Source organism: Monopterus albus, unplaced genomic scaffold (assembly GCF_001952655.1).
Source record: "Monopterus albus unplaced genomic scaffold, M_albus_1.0 scaffold26.1, whole genome shotgun sequence".
Classification (NCBI taxonomy): domain Eukaryota; kingdom Metazoa; phylum Chordata; class Actinopteri; order Synbranchiformes; family Synbranchidae; genus Monopterus; species Monopterus albus.
This window is the reverse complement of record NW_018127906.1, coordinates 1,359,614-1,380,853: the sequence shown is the minus strand read 5'-3', so window position 1 is coordinate 1,380,853 and position 21,240 is coordinate 1,359,614. Positions and strand designations below refer to the sequence as shown.

At 43.5% G+C, this 21,240-nt stretch overlaps 1 protein-coding gene across 7 annotated transcripts in view; it reads right to left on the bottom strand.

Annotated features, from left to right (window-relative positions):
• The window catches only part of grin1b (glutamate receptor, ionotropic, N-methyl D-aspartate 1b), a 51,870-nt gene that overhangs the window by 2,504 nt on the left and 28,126 nt on the right, over positions 1–21,240 (bottom strand). For 2 of the 7 annotated variants that reach the window (XM_020595218.1, XM_020595220.1), the window contains 13 exons: positions 19,667–19,753; positions 18,826–18,961; positions 18,509–18,636; positions 15,693–15,857; positions 14,770–14,888; positions 14,087–14,199; positions 13,507–13,655; positions 12,620–12,777; positions 12,365–12,526; positions 11,495–11,604; positions 11,261–11,406; positions 2,621–2,728; positions 1,324–2,425 (listed from right to left, as the gene is read on the bottom strand). In XM_020595218.1, coding sequence (XP_020450874.1) covers positions 2,339–2,425; positions 2,621–2,728; positions 11,261–11,406; positions 11,495–11,604; positions 12,365–12,526; positions 12,620–12,777; positions 13,507–13,655; positions 14,087–14,199; positions 14,770–14,888; positions 15,693–15,857; positions 18,509–18,636; positions 18,826–18,961; positions 19,667–19,753 — 1,668 coding nt within the window. In that variant the 3' untranslated portion in view covers positions 1,324–2,338. Of the gene's footprint in view, positions 1–1,323; positions 2,426–2,620; positions 2,729–4,061; positions 4,994–11,260; positions 11,407–11,494; positions 11,605–12,364; positions 12,527–12,619; positions 12,778–13,506; positions 13,656–14,086; positions 14,200–14,769; positions 14,889–15,692; positions 15,858–18,508; positions 18,637–18,825; positions 18,962–19,666; positions 19,754–21,240 lie in introns of those variants that run through there. The other 5 variants (XR_002274551.1, XM_020595219.1, XM_020595221.1 and 2 more) reach the window with 5 other exon arrangements.

Below are 21,240 nucleotides of genomic sequence, written 5' to 3'. Positions count from 1 at the left end.
ATTGATCTGTTTGCCCCCAGAATGTCAGACACTGGGGAAAAGTCCCACTGTGACTCTCCAGAGCCAAAGGTGGCGTCTCCACGTCTCGTTGTGTCCAACCAGCAGATCCACAGAGACTCAGCTGATTCTCATGTCTGACAAAAAAAAGCATCAGCTCCTCACACTAAAGAAGGTGGAACCAGAACATGTTGGTGACTGTTGCTTCCAAATAGCTGCTGGTTCATTTTCTACCAGTGAAATAATCTACAGCAGAAATAAACACATTTACTCTCCTGTTTAAATTATATTGAGCGGGGGGGGGCCGTTTGGTGTGAGGGGAGGGGGTTCCCCGCCACTGGTGGCTAGTTTCATTAGCCCATTCAGCCCGCCATAGTGCCACTCACGCTCCGCGTCTTTGCCCACTTTTGGGTTGGATGTAGCAGGCGGGATGAAGAGCTACCAACATGGTGACGGCCAGACTTGAGCTTCACAACCGGTCTTCAGAAAACCTCAGGAGTCATTTAATTAATCAGATGAAAAGGCGTTTGACCATTACTGTCTATGAGACTTTAGGAAACCATGGCAGGTCGTCTTTGTGGAGACTGGATTCAGAGCTTTTCAAATGACGTTTGCAGCCAAGCTAAAGGAAGCTGTGAGTCCTGAGTGTTGCGGTGTTTTCTACAGGTCGGTCGTACTTGCAGAGGAGGACAGAGGCAGTGTGTGTGTAATACAGCATGTAGTCTGGACACCATTCAAATCCACTGAGAGAGGAAAAACACTCATATAGAAAATAAACAGATGATCACAAAGAGAAATGAGTCAAATGCCCCTCACTTCTTCTATTTATAAACAAGAAACCTGTGGTCAGTCACTGCTCCCCCTGCCTGTCACTGAACATTAAAACATCTTGTTCAGGAGTAATGAATCCTCTTTTCTGATTACAATGCTTTAATGTGATATAACACACAGTGTGTGTGAGTTTGATCCCTGAGAAAAGACACATTGTGCTTCCTGCACCATTTTGACTCCCTTCACACTGAAGCATGCAGCCGGTGATTTTGTATGTGTTTATTTTTCACAAATCCCATCCAGACATTAAAATGTGAGGCCCGTCTGTTTCCAACACAAAGCTTCAACACATTGTTCTGTGCAGCGAGGAGCTGGTGGAGCAACCAGAGCAGAGACTGGTGGCTCTGTGCACAGTGACACCGTTCTTGGCCTGAGGAGCTGAGTGGTGGAAACAGATGCCCCCCGTGTTCCCTGAGGAGGAAACCTGCCCCCCAGTGCAGCGGTGTGGCTGCTGGTGGACAACAGCAGAGGTCTATGGCACAGAGCGATGAGCTGGACCATGGTCTGGACTCACACACATTACGGTGAGGACACCACGTTCAGTGGTGCAGCTGGTCTCTGGACGGGGTTGGTGGGAATAACACAAACATCACAGGCTGCATGTTTTAAATAAACAGGATATGTGGAGGAAGATGGGATGCAAAATTGCCAGTTGCAGTGCGAAAAAAGCAACACAGGTCTTTATCACAGAATAGTTCAGATCTCAAAGAGGAGGCTGCAGCAGCACACACTTAAAAGCAGTCTTTAAAAAAAAAAAGGATTTCACAAGCTAAATGCAATGAACACACCCTGGATGAAGTAGCCTCAACCTTTGTAAAGATTATTTTTCTGTTTGAGGTGAAGGAAACTACCGCTCTGCAGATTTTAGCTCAAAATTGATTCCTCCAAAGTGACGCTGAAAAAGAAACAGTGAGGCAGGTGGCAGCCATGGACAGGTCAAACCCATCAGCACTGAGGACAGAAAAGCTCAGCAATTAGATTCTTAATGAAGAAATGGAGCAGGGAGTCCTGTGGGGAGAACAGACCTGTGACAAGAAGACATGTAGGCCCTGAAACATCACCGTCTGCGACAACTCCTAAGAGCTGTCACTGAAAGGAGACGAGTTAGAGGAGAAAATCAAGCCTCTGCTGCCAGCCTGTGAGGACGAGACTCAGACGTTAGCGGAAGGGCAGCAAGTACAGAAACTGGAAAGGTCTGTGCGACATTCTGAGGGTTGATGGTGACATGGAGGGACAGAGAGACGACAGGAGAGGACAGGGAGGAGGAAACACCAGAGACAGACAAAGACAAAGACCAGGACACAGAGATGAGGAATGAGAGGACAAAAGGCCCACAGGAGAAAAGAGACCACACAGTCTGACCCTCTTTGCTTCTCCTTTGCAAGAGGACAACCAGAGCGGTGACAAAATAAAACCCCTGAAAAACCCAAGTCTACAACACAAGCCCTGACCTGACTGGATGGACCGGGAGGTTTCTGTCTTCAATCTGTTTCCTGTCGTCTGTCTGTCTTTAGTGGGATAGTCGAGCCGATGGAGGTGGGATGATGGTGGACAGACAGATGGGCGGCCATGATGAGTCAGCGAGGAGATGACAGAGCTGGGGATGAGGAGAGGAGAGGATGAGAAGGACAAATGACAAACGGAAAAGCCGGTTCTGATGGAAGAAAGAAAATCTGTGATAAACGCCGAGCAGGAGGCAAAAGATGAAGAGGAAAGACAGAAATATGAAGCAAAAAGAGGAGGATGACAGGAGGACAGGAGTAGGAGGAGGAGGTGGTCTTCAGCTCCTTACCGTGGCGTCCCCGGAGGCCCTACGGCGTTTGAGGTCGGAGGTCGAAGTGATGGACCTAAAAGAGGTTTTCAGTTTGGGCTCGGGCTCTGCTCTACCACTTTTCCTATCCTAAAATAGATCATACGATAGGTGCACACACACATTAACACGCAGCGGTACTCACCAGTACACACTGATACTCACCAGTACACAGCTGCACTCACTAAACTGTATTCACTAATACATAGCTGGATTCACTGATACAGTACTCACTAATATTCACACGGTGAGTACACAGCTGTACTCCCTGACAACTACTCAGCTGTACCCACTGACACTCACTAATACACAGCTGTACTCACCCATATTCACTGATATTCAGTAATAGATAAGTGTCTGCACTCAACAATACTCACTAACACTCAGCTGTACTCACAGATACTCAGCTCTATTCATTTATACTCAGGTGTGATAGTAATACACAGCTGCATTCCCTGATGCTCAGTATTCACTAATATTCACTAAAAACACAGCAATACTCTTGATACTCACCAGTACTCGCTAGTGCTCACTATTACACAGCTATATTCAGTAATACTCACTATAAAACGTACAGCTATACTCACTAATACTCAACTGTATCCACCATTACTGAGCTGTGCTCCCTAACACTCAGCTGTACTCATTAATACTCGGCTGTACCCCCTTATCGCTGCTACAGAACCTCTGTGTGTATTAACAGGCCATCGGGACTGAGTATAGATGAGCTACATTATTAGTACACAGGTTTAATTTAGGATACACAGTATAGTAATAACATTGTGAATAGTATATTAAATGTAGTATAGTAATACTATACTATAGTACTATATAGTATATACTGTGTAGTACAGTAAATCATAATAAAATGCTGTTATATTAGCGTAATAAGAGCAATAGTGTATAGTTTAGGGTAGTGTAGTATTGTATAGTAATGGTATACTATACAACAGTGAGATAAAGCATGGCATAGCAGTGCATAGAGTAATAAAGTAATATATTAGTGCAGTATAGCTCAGTATGACAGAGTAAGGTATGATAGCAGTGCATAATGTTATAACAATAAAGTAGTACTGTATAATAGGATCAAGTGAGAAAGTCACTTTCAGCTTTTCCTGTTTAGGGGGTCGCCACAGTGAATCGTCACACTGACGACTTGTTTGTTGACATTTGACACATGTTTTACGCCGGATGCCCTTCCTGACGCAACCCTGATTCGAACCCAGGCTGCAGCGGTGACAGCGCTGTGCCTTCACCACTAGCCTACCAGGGACGGCACTGTATAACAGGACTAAGTATGATGCAGTATTGTATAGTGTAGCAAAGTACAGAATAGGAAGGTATGATAATAGAGTAGTATTGTACAGTATCTGAACTGTAAAGTGTAGTATAGTATCAAACAGTAAAGGCGCTGTGCTTAGCCTAATATAGCAGTAGTATAGCAGTGAAATTTAGTAGCAGTATAGGCTAGTACAACAGTATGATTTTTATATAGTATAGTGTAGATTAAGTACTGTATATACCTTTAGTAGTAGTTTAGTACTTATAGTAATATAATTACATACAGTACAGTCCAATGTAGTACAGTAACACCATAGAAGTAGTATAACAGAGGATAGTAATAAAATATGTATAGAGGATTTACTGGTGTGGGTTTTAATAAATACACAGTCCTGTTGCGTGTTTGTCTTGTTGTTGAATGCTGACTCATGCCATCTGTCCGGTGAAGCAGCAGGTTATATAACATAGTACACAGTACAGTACACAGTCTGTGTTTCTGCTCCACTGACCACATATGAACAAGTCGACCTGCCGTGCACACAGCGTACACAGTACACACCGAGTGTGTGTTGATGTGTGAGTCATGTCCATAGACTGTACGTAAACATGGACGACACACCACCACTATGTGAAAGTGAAGCCGAAATGTCATGAATATATTTTGCTTTTGCGATGCATTTTCCAACCAGAGGTGGCACCACACACACTGATGTGTTAACATCTACCAAAGAACACAGAAATCACCTCTGAGAAAAATGTATTTGATCTGTACTTGGAGTTTTTATTTTGGCTCGTCCCATCCACTAACATGCAGTGGGCGGGGTTTATGACCTAGCTGGCCACAAGGGAGCAATCGACCCTTAGCGGCTTCACCTTTGGGAACTGTCAGCCTGTCCATCTTTATGTACAGTCTATGGTCGTGTCCTGCAGACTGCTTCCTGTTTCAGATGAAGTGACGTCTCAGTAAAACAGCTGCACTCTGTTTTACCGCCCACAGCAGGTAAATCAACCACATGAGGCTCAAACACACAAACACAACATGAAATCAACCAAACACAGTGAAGGAAATACACCCTGGGGGAGTACAGGGGAGGGAGGGTGGAGACAAAGATGGCAGATGAGACAATGTTCAGCCTGAACACATAGGATCATTATACCAACACTATGCTGCTATAATGCCAAATCTGTGTTTATGTGTTGTAAACAGAAAACAGAGGGGGAGGGGCAGCAGCACATGGATGATGGTCACATGTTTGACCTCTAACATCAATCATATAAAGACATCATCAGTTTGACCTTTGACCCAGTGAACAGTTAGAGCTGGGTATCAGCACACTGCTGAGAGTTCAGAGCAGGACCTCGGTCACATCTTCAGCTTTTTGTTTCCAAACACACACTGATGACTTCGACTTGTCTTATTACTTTACAGGTAGTTTGTTTTCTTTTTTCTTTTTGGTGTTGTCATCAAACCCCATGTGCAGATCAAACTGTCAACACATCAACAGCATTGGTGGAAGAAGTACTCAGATCACTGAGTTAAAGTAGTTAAAGTAGAAATACCACAGTGGGACATCGCAGGGGAAACCGGGGCAGTGTGGTTTACATGGTTGTTGATACTGGGGCAGTTTGGGGACACTGTGAGTGAGACTGGAGAAACATGCAGTACTTTTGTACTTTACTGCGGAAATGTGTCTGGTGTAGACGATATGTCAAGCTTGGTTTGATCTGCACATGGGATCTGTTGATGAGAGGAAAACTGTAAAGGATCACCAGGAGTATGAGTCAGCGACACCCAGCTCTAGTTCAGATTCTGGAAACCTGTCAACACATTCAGTTTGAAATGGAAAATAAAATAAAACAATAAAGAATTCAGAGCATAGTCTCAGCCTGAGACCCAAACTGGGCATCAAACTGGTAACACTGGGATCCAAGAGGGCCCACAAACCTACTCTAAGGTCCAACCAGGATCTATGATATTCTCGTTGAAACATTCCTATGTCAAACATCACCAGTGAAAGACTTCAATCAGAGCATCAGTAACAGAACATCTCATGAAAAATAAAAATGACCTCAGCAGTGAGGTCCCAAAACACCAATCCTGTTCTTCACCCTGAACCTAAACTAACACCGATCAGCAGTAAAATGTCCTGAGAAATTGAGATCCGGAGCTGCTCTGCAGGTTTACACAAGGCTAACGATACCTGCTAGCTGTCAGCCTAGCTCTCTTTCACTTGCCTCCCTACTCTACTGGACTCTAGTCTGCTGCAGCCTCTCACATGCACAGACTACAAACTAAACAGTGTATCAAACTGAAGCTACAGCTGACACAGCAAAACACAAAGAAAAAGACTGCATGCCAACAAGCTTTTATCCTCCGTAGATACATACACCAGATGACGCATGAGCCACTTCTGTCTATTGCGGCACCATGTCACCATGTCCGCCATATTGCCAGGGGCGAGGCTGTGCCTCCTAATGCGTGTCTGTGTATGAGGACAGGGGGGTCTGTCCACACTAAATTCATCATAACTTGCTAAGTTTAAAGCTGATTTTCCAGCTGTTTGAGATGTATAAATGCTGATTTTCATATCAAAACACTTCACCTTTTGCAGATTGCAGCAAAATATTTCTATAATAATGAATGTACACTTCGTAATTATTAAAAAGTAACAATCCCACCGCCCCTCTACATTGTAAACTTGCTGCCCTAATACATAATTACAACAAACACAAGTTAAAAGGATAAATATATATTTTGGCAGGCTACACATTTCTCAGCATCCTTTCTCCTCGGTATCCATGTCTGTCTGACTTTTCTGAAACCTCTACACGTGTTGAGTATTTCTGTGCTTTCATAGCTAACGTTTCAGTACAGACAGAGGCTATGATATGTCATGTTAGCACCATGAAACAGTTTAAAGAAGACGGTTTAAGGCTACTTAATGCGACTACTGATAAAGTGACATGTCTGAATGATAAATATAATTTCCAGTATCTTACTGGTGTACTAGTTTTTAAAAACATCATTTTCTATTTCATCAGATCGTTAGCTAACAACTTAGTATCAGTCTCATTGTGTTAGCTTAAAATAAAGATTAGTTATTGTAAGAAATAAAGAAAGTCACTTTTGGCTTTTCCCATTTAGGAGTCGCCACAGCGAATCGTCACACTGACGACTCACATGTTGACATTTGGCACGTGTTTTATGCCGGATGCCCTTGCTGACGCAACCCTGACTCAAACCCGGGCCGCAGCGGCGAGAGCGCTGCGCCTTAACCACTAGCCTACCAGGGACGGCAGTAAACTTAGTTATTGTAATACATCAAATTCATTACACTTGTAAAAGTAAAATATTGTGACATGACATAACTTCTTAGATGTGAAATGTTACTCTGTTGTTTGGTTCTGTTAGTTTTTAGATTACAACATGCAAACGCAGCAGAATAGTGAGATGCTGTTTCCACTATTAAACGTGGCCAGAACAGCCAAATGCCCCTGGCAATATGGCGGCAGGTTAGACGCATCTCAGAAGCCTTGATGCAGCATCTAGTCTATATATCATATCTATGATTATCCTCAAGAAGAGTTACACTAACAGTAGCTAGCAAGATAACAGGTTTTAGCTCATAAATGATGTATGTGTACATTGTATTCTGGTGGTTTAAAGCTACTAAACCAATCAGCGACTGTCAGTTCAACAGCTGCAATGTTTTTATTAGTACACACGAAGTATGAAGCTGCAGTAACACATGCTGAGGACAAACAGTTTGGAGGGATGGGTTTTTGTCAGTTTGCTAACCAGAAACAGCCAGAAACACGTACACGTTAATGCACCTGTTGCCATCTTATTACCACCACCAAGGAGGTTATGTTTTTAATTGCTGTTTGTTGGTTTGTTGACAGTATAATTCAAAAAGTTCTGAATGGATTTTGATTACATTTTTTTGGAGCAGTGGGCAACAGTCCATTACATTTTGGTGGTGATCTGGATCATCATCCCAGTCAACCAGCTCTTTTAATGGCATTATGGGGAAACTGAGCTGCCTTGGGAGAGGTTTGCACCCTGTGTGCTGTCTAGCTTTAATTTACTTTAATGTTTGTTAGTTTTAGTCTTGACACAATTGATTTTTGTTAGTTTGCTGCAAAAAAACCTAAAGACCCTTTAGTCTCACATCATTTAAAAAAGACCTGAAGAAAGTATTGCAGCTTAGATAATAAGATTGTGCATTCACTTTTATTGGAAGCTTGGATCCCTAATGGTTGTGTTTTGTTTTGCATTTATTTTTCAGCATACTCAGATATTTAATTGCAGTGAGGTTTTGATGGACCCATGTTTTTTCAGACGTTGTCAGTTTTTGTTTTCTGGTCCTGGAGAAAAGAGATGTCAGTTATAGATTTTGTTAGGGTGATTTTTATTTTTAAGAACTTGCCTGACAATTTGTATAGATGACAGGAAAATTAAAACACTCCTAGACTTTTTCACTCAAACTTGATCTTTAACTGGTAATTGTGAGACACATATTACATTAATAGGAGCTACAAAAGTCATATTTACTTAAGAAAATTTCTCCAGTTTCAAGTTTGGCTTTCACCGCCCTAGTTAACGTTAGCCTAACTCTGGTCCAGTCTCGGCCAGGACAATGGGTGATCCGGTCTAGACTGTAAATCCACTAACTAACCGAGTTAGCGGAAGACATGTTGCTTCTCTATGTAATTTATTCCATTTGTTTGACTTTAGTTCTTGAGTTTTTGGTTCTGGAAAGGCGATTAAAAGGTTCTGACCCCCCACACTCAGCATTTACCACCAGAATATAATGTGTACATGCACATTTAATACAGTGACACAGGCCTGAGAGCAGGTTAAGGTTTCACCTGTATGTGATGATCTGTCTGGAAAGTGTGATTCAGTCTGGAAAGGGTTGCAGTCTTGTGTCAACAGATCTCCAAGAGCCGCTACTTTTCCCACGCTAGCTTCTCGCCTGAAGACACAGCTGCTTGAAGTGCTAATCATGCTCTGCTAACTGTTAGTGGCTAGTGTTTGAAGTGTTAATCCAGGCAGGGAAGTGATTATTATTAATGCGAGTCCAGCAGCTGACGAGGCGGGAAGACGTCTGGAACAAAGACTTCACAGCAGAAACGGTCTTTTACTGTAGAAGGGAGACAGCAGCTTCCTTCTTCTGAACTCTGGTTTATGTCATTTTTATAAGACGTGAAAACTCAAACATCTGGAACATCTATACATCTGCTATTAATAACCAGAGGAAAGAGTTTCCAGTCAGTCCAAGATCTGGACTGATCTGGTTCTTCTCTCTGATGCTGTAATGATCCTATGTGCCTTATTTGGATCAATAATAATGTTCACTGATGAAAGCAGTGAAATAAAAGTAAAAGTTGCATCTTTTAAGTCATCTGTTTGGCCTTTTCTACCTGTTATTACTATAATTTTATCAAATTCTGACATTTAGGTTTTATTGCCTATAGTTTTTTTAGATTTCTCATTAATAATTTGTGCTGTATATTACAAACATAATTTTTTTAAATGGACGTTTTAAATTCTGAATGCATGTATATTCATAACTTTGTGTGAAAGATCGGTTTATCCTGGTGAAAGGCAGCAGCAAGCCTTGAGCGTAAAGAGTAGCTTCACGTTAATCTACCTACAGGAAACTACTGAAACATCTGATGGATACCTGTGTCTAACACCTCTACCCTGTACACCACAGCATACAGCTCATTATTTACTGCTATGTTGACATCTCTATATATCACGTGTTTGCTCTAATTTTCTGCCGTTCACATACTAACACAGTGGAGTTGTAGTGCTTTCTCTGCAGAGCTGTTCGGCTGCTGTGATGCCCTTTGTTTCCCCCTCAGAGGACAATAAAGTGTGATTTGATGCTTTATGAGCTCTAAAGCTGCAGCTTTCACTTTAATGACATGCAGTTACTCTTCAAGGAGAAACAAGGTTATGTGGAGGCAGCCAACAGAGAGACAGTCCCGTGTGTCTGTAAAGGCTGCAGCTGAACTATGTCTGAAGCTACAGTATTTATGCTTCCCTGAGCATTAATGAGAATCAGGGTTGATGTCTAAAATAAAGAACATATTAACGATGAAATCAGCGTGCTACATAGCAGCCTGTCTGACTACAGATAACCAGTAGTTGCAAATTAATGTGAACTCTCTGAGCTCGCTCTGTCCAACAAACGTGCCGTGACAGGAGCTTCATGGAGGAGACAACCGACAGAATTCCCTGTGGACGCTAACAGCCCTGCAGCTCTACAGAGCAGCGGCATGTTTGTTGTCTCATCACGCTCCAGTGAGTGAGTGACTCTGATGTGGATCATGCTGACACATCTGAATCACAGTGTGGGGTAGAACATGGACTTTGAGACGGAACGTTAGACATTAATATTTCTGTCGCTGTGCTCCTCAGATCAAGCTGCTTTTACAAGCCAAACGAATGAGGAAACAATCAGAAGATTAATCGGCAGGGAACCTGAGTCTGCTGCTGCCATGACGGCCATGGTCACTGCTGAAATTAAATTTTATTTACAGTATTATCAAGTTTAAGACATGTTGTTATAGCTGCTCAGTACTGGGCTGTAACTGCAGTTTGCTGAGTGAATTTTACACTGCAGGGACTAACAGAGAGGTGACTTTGGTTGTGAATGTAACGCAGACGTGTCTGTCGGTCGGCCGGAGGCTCTGCTGAGGACAGGCCAGCAGGTCAGAGGATTTTATCCTATATTTACAGTTGAACTGCTGGATGGCGGCTTTGCTCTACAGATCAGACTCTATAGAAAGATAAAATGTCAGGCCAAACAGGTTGCACACACTCCAGACAGACCAACAGATCAGCATGATGCTTTTGTCTATCATCATCTTTTGTCTGCTGCCTTTTCTGTTTCACTGAATAAACACAAAGACTCTCTGACTTGTTTCTGTGTTTTGTTACAAGGCCATTCACAAGACTAAATTCTTGTCCCTTCACTGATTAAACAACATAAACTTGAACTATCTCTGCATCATTATTGGCGTGAAACCTTTAGCCCTTTCAACTAACCATAGCTATGAGCAGTAACGATGAGCTAACAAACACACTGCTCTGAAAGGCAATCTAACAGCATCACACAGATAACACGCCCAGTAGGCCCTTCCTCCATCAATAAATACAAACCAAATTACTTATCTTCATTTAATTCAAACAATTTCTCCCAGATAATAAAATCCAGCACAAAGAACATTTAAACAGCAGAACAGAAGAAAAGCAGAAAAAAGAGCTGAGCAGGTTAGAATTACTGCACACAGAAGGTCACAGCAGGTCACAGTAGAGTCATGTACCTGCAGGTTCTTCCTCCACACGTTCACAGCAGCAAAAGCCAGCTGCATCTGTTTCCTGCGCGCGTCTTTGTGTCGTTTGTAGGCAATCTCGATGAAAATGAGGAAGATTCCGGCAACAATGCCACCGGCAACCAACATGAACACACCTGAGGAGGACAGGTGATGTCAGGTGAAACCAGATCATACAACCAGATGGTTTTTAGTCCGCCTTTCTGTGTCTGGTCTGTTTCCTACCTGCCATGTTCTCAAAGGTGAGGGTAGCAGGGGCGTTGCTCCTGGAGTCACACTCCTGGTATCGAACCCAGGTCTTGTCCAGATCCTCCATGAAGCCGTTCTCATGAGAACTGAGGAGAGACAACGAAGCTCGTACACACACCGACTATGACCGAATTTACACCAGCAAGTCAGGGGTTAAATATGGAGCAGCGATGTTTGATCAGGATATGAGTCCAGAAGAAGCGAGCTATCAGCAGACTATGGGCAGAGCACGAGAGGGGCATCAGTAGGACATGATGTATCAGAAGGGTATCAAGAGAAAACCAGTAGGGTATCAGAGAGATACCAGAAGGGTATTGGCACTGGAATATAAACATGACAACAAAATGACATCAGGAAGGTATTAGGACAGAACAAGTGGGGTATCAGCAGAGTATTAGTAGGGTTTATGTAACATTAGTGGGGTATCAGAAACAGTAGGGCATCAGGGAAGTGGCATCAAACTGTTGGGTTGGGTATCAGGAGGGTGTTAGTGGGGTATTAGAAAGGTATCAGTAGATTATCAAAAAGGTATCTTCAGGGTTTTAGGGGAGTACTGGAGTAAATTTAGAAGGGTACCAGTAGAGTATAATTAGGGTACTATGGTTTATCATGAGAGCATCAGATGTTTATCCTTCATGAGTAAAGAGAATATCAGAAGGGTACCAGCAGCTAGTCGGGTATCAGACACATATCTACAGGGCGTCACATGTTTATCAGCTTGGTTTAATGAGGGTATCGGGGGCATGAGCTGGGAATCAGAAGGGGATCACGGAGTATAAGCAGTGGACCATTAGGGTTCCACTAAGTTATCATTAGGGTGTTGCTATCATTAGGGTGTTGTCGTACCTGAGAATAGCCAGAGAAACGTTCTGTTTCCACGGACTGTCTTTCCTCATTCCGATCCCGAACCCAGAGCGGAAGAAAAGTTCTCCCGTTGTCACCAGATCACACTTCTGTGACGCCTCAAACTCCAACACAGCGCTGTCCCAGATTAAGGCATGAAGCTTACTGCGGGGGGGGCAGACATCACATGACACTTGTGAGGTACAGAGTGCATTTTCTGGACTGTCATCCAGGTTTCCAAGCGTAGAAAGAGCCTACTTGTCTCGGACGGCCTGGATGGCCTCAGCGGCGCTCTCGTAGTTGTGTTTCTCCATGTGTCGGTACATGGTGCTCAGCTCCACCTGCCGTCTGAAGTAGATATCCACCGAGCTCTGCTTCACTGTGGCGTAGATGAACTTATCTGATGGGTTACGCAGCTAAGAACAAGGTAAAGCACAGGTCATAGGGTCAGACCGTGATCCAACACACTGGTGAGAGTTTGGGATAGGCCAAAGACAGTGTTATTCAGCATTTCAACTTCTTTGTGTTACATTTTTGTGACGTATTCACTTTCATGGACACTAACATCTCCTGTAAGGTCTGCTTCACCTCTGAGGCTCAGTTCACTTCACTCAAACCAAAGAAGACATGATGTGTTGTTATCTTTAAGTTCTGGTTCACACTGATGGATTATAAGCAAACAGAGGAGTAAAGATGAGGTCACATGACTGACAGGTAACTCAGATTTAGTGATGTCATCCTGCATCATCATCAGAGAAAGATCTGATTCTGACTCAGCGCAGGTCATTCTGCGTTTCAGTGCTTCCAGTGTGCACACTGATCTCTGGTGTCACATAGAGCTCACAGAGAAATAACGGATCACCAGCTCAATCAGCTCACACTCACATGGGACCTCTTAAATCACAAATCGTGACAAAAACATCAACAAAAAATGAACAAAAACATGAAGAGAGAGGCTACCTCTCAGTAAAACTACCCTTAAGGCTAGAGTTACCATTTTCCAGGGTTGTCTAAAAACAAAGGTCAGGTGTCCCTGTAATCATTCCTCCTGCTCACACAGGGCCCGACCCCCTCCACCTCACTACTGGCTGCAGGTCAGTGAAAGAACCACCAGATCAGGGATCCTAACAGAAACCCTCTCTCACCCTGGGGTCATTGATGCCAGTGATGCGCTCCTCAGGCCGGTCCAGCACCAGGAAGGCTGCCAGGTTGGCAGTATAAGAAGCTACAATGATCATGGCGAATCCTGCCCACACCATACCCAGAATTCTGGCTGAGAAACTCCTGGGAGCTCCTGCACACAGAGACCACAGACAGACAATGCTGATATGATGGCGGCAGGACACGTTTTATTAACCTTTATTTTACCCGGAAAAACAAAACTTGTTGAGATTAAGATGCCTTTGCAAGAGTGTCCTGACCAAAACAGGCAACAACAAAGTTTCAGACAAACAACATAAATACAACAAGTACTACAGATCATTTCTTCACACCCTCCCTTCAGTCAGTACTAATAATGAATAGTTCTCTTTTTACAGACAGTTCATGCACAGAAGCAGCACACGGGAAAGCAACAAGATGCTCTGTGAATGAAAAGCACCTTTCCTTTTCATGTAAACACATAAGTATGCAGATCATCATCCAAGAAGAGCTGGGTACATTAAGTAAAGGCAGAGGAGGCATCTTACAGATCAGGGAGGACCAACCAGTCCACGGAGTCCTCACCTTCTCCTATCCCAGAGTTCAGCAGTACTCCCCATGAGAACCACATGGCTGAGGATAGGGTCAGGGCGTCTTCTTCTTCTTCTTCGCTGTTCACTTTAAACCTTCCAAACGGGCTGTACAGGTTACACACGGGGACAATAGTACTCAAAACCTTTATGGGAGTAACAGTACCAATTCAATAGTAAAAATACTCCCCTACAAGGACGAGCCCTGTATTTAAACTGTACTTAATTAAAAATATATATACACATTATCAACAAAATGTGCTTAAAGTCTGACAAATAAAAGCACTTAGTCTCTGTGACTGACAGCGGATTATATTTTAGCCTATATTACATAATTAGACCATTAAAATGAATGCATCAGTGTATGCCACGTATTTAGAGGCACTGCTAACAACTGTAAGAAAGGTGTCCAAGTAGACAAATGGAAAAGTAACAATGGCTGTCAGATGGTACTGTAGTCTTACCTCTGTCGTGTACTGTATTACACTGTGTTTGAGTGGGGGTCCTGCGATAAGACCTTGTCTTCATAAGAAAACTGATTTTTACTTTGTTTATGACATGCACATGTTATTTCTGAGCTGTGCACTGATGTCAGCGTAACAAACACATCAATAAAAGTAGAAATAAATGATCTCATCTGTAGTGTTGTTCTTGTACTGTGTTATATTATGCGCTCACCTGAACCGGTCTAATAGGTAAAGCATCACTGCCACCACATGGACCGACAGACCAACCAACAGCCACAGTGTGCTCTGGAACGGCTGCATGAACGAATCCAGAGTGCTGCGAGGGATTTCCTGAGCACACAACCAGCACACACACTGTCAGCGCAAACACATCGCCACTGTTTACCACCATAAAGCATTGAATCCACAACCACTGGCTGTTACTGTTACTTATTAAACAATCAGCTGGTTCTTTGTCCTGTCGACAAAAAACAAAAATCTGTGAAATACAACAGCTAAAAATAAATATATGATCTGTGGCGCTCCCTTCAAAAGTCAAACCACTGCTGCATCCTTCCTCCCATCTGACCCAGAGTAACTGTGGAGCTATAGAACAAGCATGGCATCCTGATCAGTGGAGGGTCCAGATGGGAACCTGGATCAGACCTGATGGTGCTCCATGGAAACTATCAACCTCCTTCCTGCCACTGTGAACTGGGTCAGTTTGAATAAAATATCCCTAACCATCCTTCAGAGCAGCGTGACGGCCTGAACAGAGGCCAAGCAGCTGCCGCACCAAGGCTGTTCAGCCTGCCGCACCACGGCTGTTCAGTCTTTCACACGGAGACCAGCAGCTGCCTCAGTTATGTACCGGAGACAAATTCCTTGTGTTTGTGACATACTGGGCCGGTTTTAATCAGTAAAATCTTATAGAACACAATATTGAACATACAGTATGTAACGGTACGACTCAAACATCCTTCAGTCCTACAAGCACAATGAGAAGTAGGACCTGGGGTAGAAACCCCACAGAGAAACAACAGTGAGTGGTCACTGGCACAAACTCAAACAGAATAAAATGCTGCCATGGTCCACTCGCTTTGACCGAACATGTGTGAACAGCACAGTTTTCAGTAGAAGTGGGTGTGTGCTCACCTTCTTGACGAGGATGGTGAGCCCCTGGTATTTGAAGGGCTTGGAGAACTCAATGTACTGAGCGCGCTCATTGTTGATGGTGAGGGGGGCCACGATCATGTCGGCCAGGCCCCCCAGCAGCTCCCCCATCATCCCGTTCCACTCCTTCTTGTTACTGTTGTTCACCTGCAGGAGGAGGGGAGATCCCACTGGGTCCCACTTTGTTTCTCTAATACAGTGATACTGGTGACAGGAGAGCGTCACACATGCACGGACACAACCACTCCAGACAAACGCATGGAGGGTCCCATTCTGAAAACCAGTACCACAGACCGCAGCTAATCTCTGGCCACAGCAATCTAATTTCTCCAACTATCAAACATCTGAAAGGTTCAGCCGGTCTACACACACAGAAGGTTAGGGTTAGGGCACAAAGCTAGCGTGCACTGTATGTCGATGAGCACATAACAAGTCAATCAAGAAAAGCACAGCAACTCCACACAGTATGAGATTAGAATCCAACATGCATAATGGCACCAGCCAAAGTGTTACCAGATGCAGATTAGAGTACATGTGCATTTTCCAATGTAGATTTAAATCCCTAACTCTGTAACAAAAAGAAGCCCAATGGAAGTTCGTCCTACGGGCTTTGCACTCAGCAAAGTCACTACCACCGCTGCTCAAATCCAGATCTCTGGCTCTTTCCTCTCTACTTTTTGGGCTCTCTAAACATTATGCTGCTAACTGTTTGCTGAAGAACACTCGCTTCTTGATGAAAAGTTGGCTGAACCACTGAGAAAACAACTGGCGTCATGACGATCACACAAATTAACACAAATGACAGGGAGTAAGGTCACTGGACAAAAAAATCTGCATTTCCCAGCAGGCCTTGTTCCTTCGTAGGTTTTGGGAAGAAAGAAACCAAATCAAATAGGTGGTGGATAGAAATAATACTAATCTGCAAAAAGAACCTTATTTTAAATAAAATGTATGGTTTGGGAGCATTACATCAGGACAACAATTAAAAAACACATTAAAAACAGGCTGACTCAAAACCATGAGTATTATACACAAGGTGACAAGGTGGTATAATGGCTGTCAGAACCACCTGTTCAGGTCTTATTGATGATTGCATCATAAAATAAATAAGCAGAGAGGGCCTCCTGCGTAATGAGAGCAGCCACTGAAACCCTTCACACATGGGACCTCGAGACACCACGGGCCCCGTCGATAGCCACGCCACCGCTCTGCAGCTCACGAGCTACTTCCTCCGCTGTCAAACATGACATGGGACACGAGGCTCAGGTTGTACTGATGGCACCTCTGTAACTTGGTTCAGTGTCTCTAAATCTGGCCACGCAGTTCTAAACAGTCTCCTTTCAACAAAGGCTGCAGTCAAAAGGGTTGTAGAACAAGCACCTTGTTAAAAAGGTTCCTCGAACCCTCTGGTGTGAGTCGTCATAGTGACCAAGTCTGGGTGTAGTGTCAACATCGCTCTGCTGTTACAGGCCCTTTGCACCGATCTTTTATCTGTGCATGATTTTCTTTTATTAGCATTTCAAGGATCAGATCTTTTATCTGTCAGGAAGATAAAAGCTGATTTAGACCATGAATAAATCTAAAGACAGACAAGAGGAGGTGGAGGAGCAGGAGGAGGCGTTAGAGTAGAGCAGACAAACTGAGGAGAGGGAGTGTAACGTCTAAATGTCTCTGGGCCTCAACAAGGTCAGAGACAGGGACAGAGCGGTGGTCTCCATGGCAACAAGCCTCAGTGAGGTACTGGTCCTGAATTGGTAAATGGGTCTCTGAGAGTCCCAGAGACATGGGACTGCACTAACAGTCTGGGACGTGATGCTGTAGTAACAATGAAATTGATTTCTACCCGTAGTCAATAACAGAGACAATACAGTGATAGATGATTAAAGGGGGGTTACGTCAGCGAGTGGCACCAGCAGAGTGTGGCCCATATTAGAAACACAGTCAGTCACAGAGGGAGCGGCCTGATGAAAACCAAAGTGAGAACAGCCTCATAGCAACGAGTTGAAAACACTGATGCCATCAGTTAATACATGTGGCGCAGTAGACATTGAGTACAACAGTGCAGTACTATTCTTTCTGGCCATGTGGGTTCTTTGAAGAGATGCACGCAGGCTCTGTCACCATCTCATTGTAGAACCAGATCCAGTCTGGTCCCAGTGCGAGGACCAGCAATGGAACAGGTTAGAAACACAAAACAACACAACATCAGGCTTTTTGCAGTGTGAAACGGTGGAGGCTGAAGTGGCATCTTTCTGAGCCGACCAGTTTGACTAAGCTTACTGCCCCTGAGTTAACTGGTCGATTAGAGCCTGTCACATAAATCACTTTCTTCAGCCGTGTCGCTACACCCAGGGTGATGCAGAGCAACAGCTGTAAACTCCACACAGCGAACCACAACGTGTGCTGGAACAAAAGGGAGGCAGGGCAGCTTTGTTTATTATTCATTATCATGGGACAGTGCACAGGAATCATCACTGACGTTAGCAGCGTCTTTGTGAATGTGCCGGGGTTAGCTCGGCAGCTAACGGTCTCACGCAGAGGACCGACACACCTACACACAACCTGGGCTGTGGGAGGTGCATGGGGACATGCAAACTCCACAAACATGTGCATCCTAATAATCTGTCCTCATAAACATGGAATGGATGAGGGGTATTTTTCAGCCCTGGGTCACGACTGCAGACCCGTCTCTCAGGCTGGAAAAACACAGGGCCAAACGTAGCTTTGCAGAGAGACAAAATGGACCTGACGTTGACAGATGCAGTGTGGTGACAACACCTGGTCATAGAAACACTCACTCGCTCCTGCGTGCCAAATTTCCCATCAGCCACCAGATGAACCTCGTAGGTGAAGTTCATACTCATCGCCAACTTGATGAGCAGGTCGATGCAGAAACCATAGCAACACTGAGGGACGATGGGCTGACCTAGAGACACACAAACAAACAAACAAACACAAACTGGGAATCAGCGGATTGTGCAGGGGCTTGGATAACTATCTTTGTGAGGACATTTGTACACTGTGAGGGCATTGTCTTGGCGTCATTAGGGATGGCATTTCAAGCTAAAATACAGTCTGAGACTCGCTGGGAACCATTCAACAATTATTTGTGTACCTGGTATGGTCCCATTGGGTCCGGTACAGATCACCTTCTTGATTAAGACTCCATTAACGTTGTACTCCTCTTTACATGTTCCATCACTCTTCGTTGGCTTCACATAAACGAATGGCTCCTGGTGGATCGTCACAATCTAAACACACACACACACACACACACACCACTGTTTAGACAAAGGGTGAAGATGTACTGAAAGCAACCAGATCACACATCAGCACCTCGCCGCTTCTTGCTCGTCGCTGTGGGTGTGTTCAGTGCTCACAAGCAGATTGTAGACTTGTAGACATTTGTAACGCTGTGATTTATGTAAAGAAATTCACCATTTACAAGTATAATCATCATGTCTTTAAGATTAAGGTTACAATCTACAAAATGCAGTTTCAGTAAATGCAGACCAGTTTTAACAGCCAGCATATTTTCTGTTGGCACCAGAAACAGACTGAGACACAGTCCTCTGCTCCATGAAACCTGTTTCACTTCGGTACATCTCCATGAATTCCTCTTTCCTCTGAGCTGTGCGCCAACAAAGGAACAACCACCAGCTGCTATAAATGCTGCTACATTTCATCAATGTTTTTCATTTTCATCAAATACTTCACAAATGTTTGGGGGAATTTTTTTAGATGTTTTGTTGGTTAATTTACTAGCTTGTTGTTGGATATCTAAATTTAACACCTTTTTTTGGATTATTTATTAATATCTGTCTGAAATATTTGTGATATTTTTTCTGTTGATTTACTTAAGTTTATCAGGTGTTTTACTAATATTGTAGGAGATTTTACTGGTACAGTGCTGGCAGTAGTGTTAGTAGTAGTAGTAGCAGGAGCAGCAGTAGTACCTTGAGTTTGGTGGACATCTGGTATCCCACTGGCTTCTCGGTCTCTCCTCCAGGCCAGATAATCTTCCTCTGAGGGTTCATCAGAACCTGAAACAAAGAACATTTGTTGTACTGTTCGGGCCAGTCTCACTGTGACAACTTGACTAACGACTGCATCAATACTGCATCTGCACATACATATTTAACGAGACATGAGAAAACACACACACAAGGCGTTTCTGCTGCAGAACAAGCCAAACACTTGCTGGAGTGACTACAACACACAGCATACAAGATGTAATATTTCTTAGTGTAGTTCAGCAGATGAAGCCGTGTTTTTTGCATGTGGAGGTGCGGCTATGTTTATTTGTGCTTTAAAATGTAACCGCAGTGAAACAATTGGAAAATAACCATTTGTTTTTCTCTGATTCACTTCTTTGACATTGTGGATCATGAATTACTTCCAGATAGAATGGAAAACTGGGTCGGACACTCGGGAACCGTCCTCAGGTGGCTCAGATCATATCAGGGGATACATAGTCAGTATCAGCAATTATGAATCTGAAAGAACCACCATGAAGTATGGTGCCCCACAAGGACCGGTTCTTGTACCCCTCCTATTCAACCTGTACATGCTTCCACTTTTTCGAATGTCCCAGGAATGTAGTGTTGCTTATCACAGCTATGCAGACGACACCTAATATACTTCAGGCTCTCACCAAATGACTGTAGTCCTGTAGACATATTGTCTCTATGTCTCGAAAAAGTGAACAACTGGATGGAACAAAGTTTCCTTCAAAAAACCAAAGACAAAATGGAGATAATTATTTTTGGGAATAAAGAAAGAAGGCTGGCGGTCAGTGACTACCTTAAGTCCAGGACACTATAACACCTGTGTCAGAATCTTGGTGTAATCATTGATGAGGAGCTAAACGTCAATGGCCACGTAAAAGCTGTAACAAAATCATCATTCCAACATCTTAAAAACGGTCACAGTGACAAACTTTGTCTAAGCAGGATTTAAAAAAGCTCACTCATGCCTTTGTTTCTAGTATGGCAGACTACTGTGATGCAGTGACTGGCCTCCCCAACAAGACCATCAGACAACTACTCATTAAAAATGTTGCTGCACTGACAGTCACCAGGAAAAAAACAACACATTGCTCCTCTACTCAAAAAGCCTACTCTTGACCCAGGTGTCCTAGCTAATTATAGACTAATATCCAATCTCCCCTTTATTTCTAAAATCCCCGATACAGCTGTTGCAAAGCAGTTATGTGACCACTTGCACAAGAATGATTTGTTTGAGGATTTTCATTCAGGTTTTAGAGTCCATCATAGTACAGAAACTGCATTGGTGAAAGTCACCAATGATTTTCTCCTAGCCTCAGATAAAGGACTTGTCTCCATACTTGTCCTCTTAGATCTCAGTGCTGCTTTTGACACCACTGATCACAGCATCTTACTGCAGAGACTTGAACATGTTATTGGGATTAAAGGAACTGCGCTAAGTTGGTTCAAATCTTATTTATCAGAAAGATTTCAATTTGTTCATGTTAATGACAAATGTTCCACACAAACTGAAGTTAGTCACG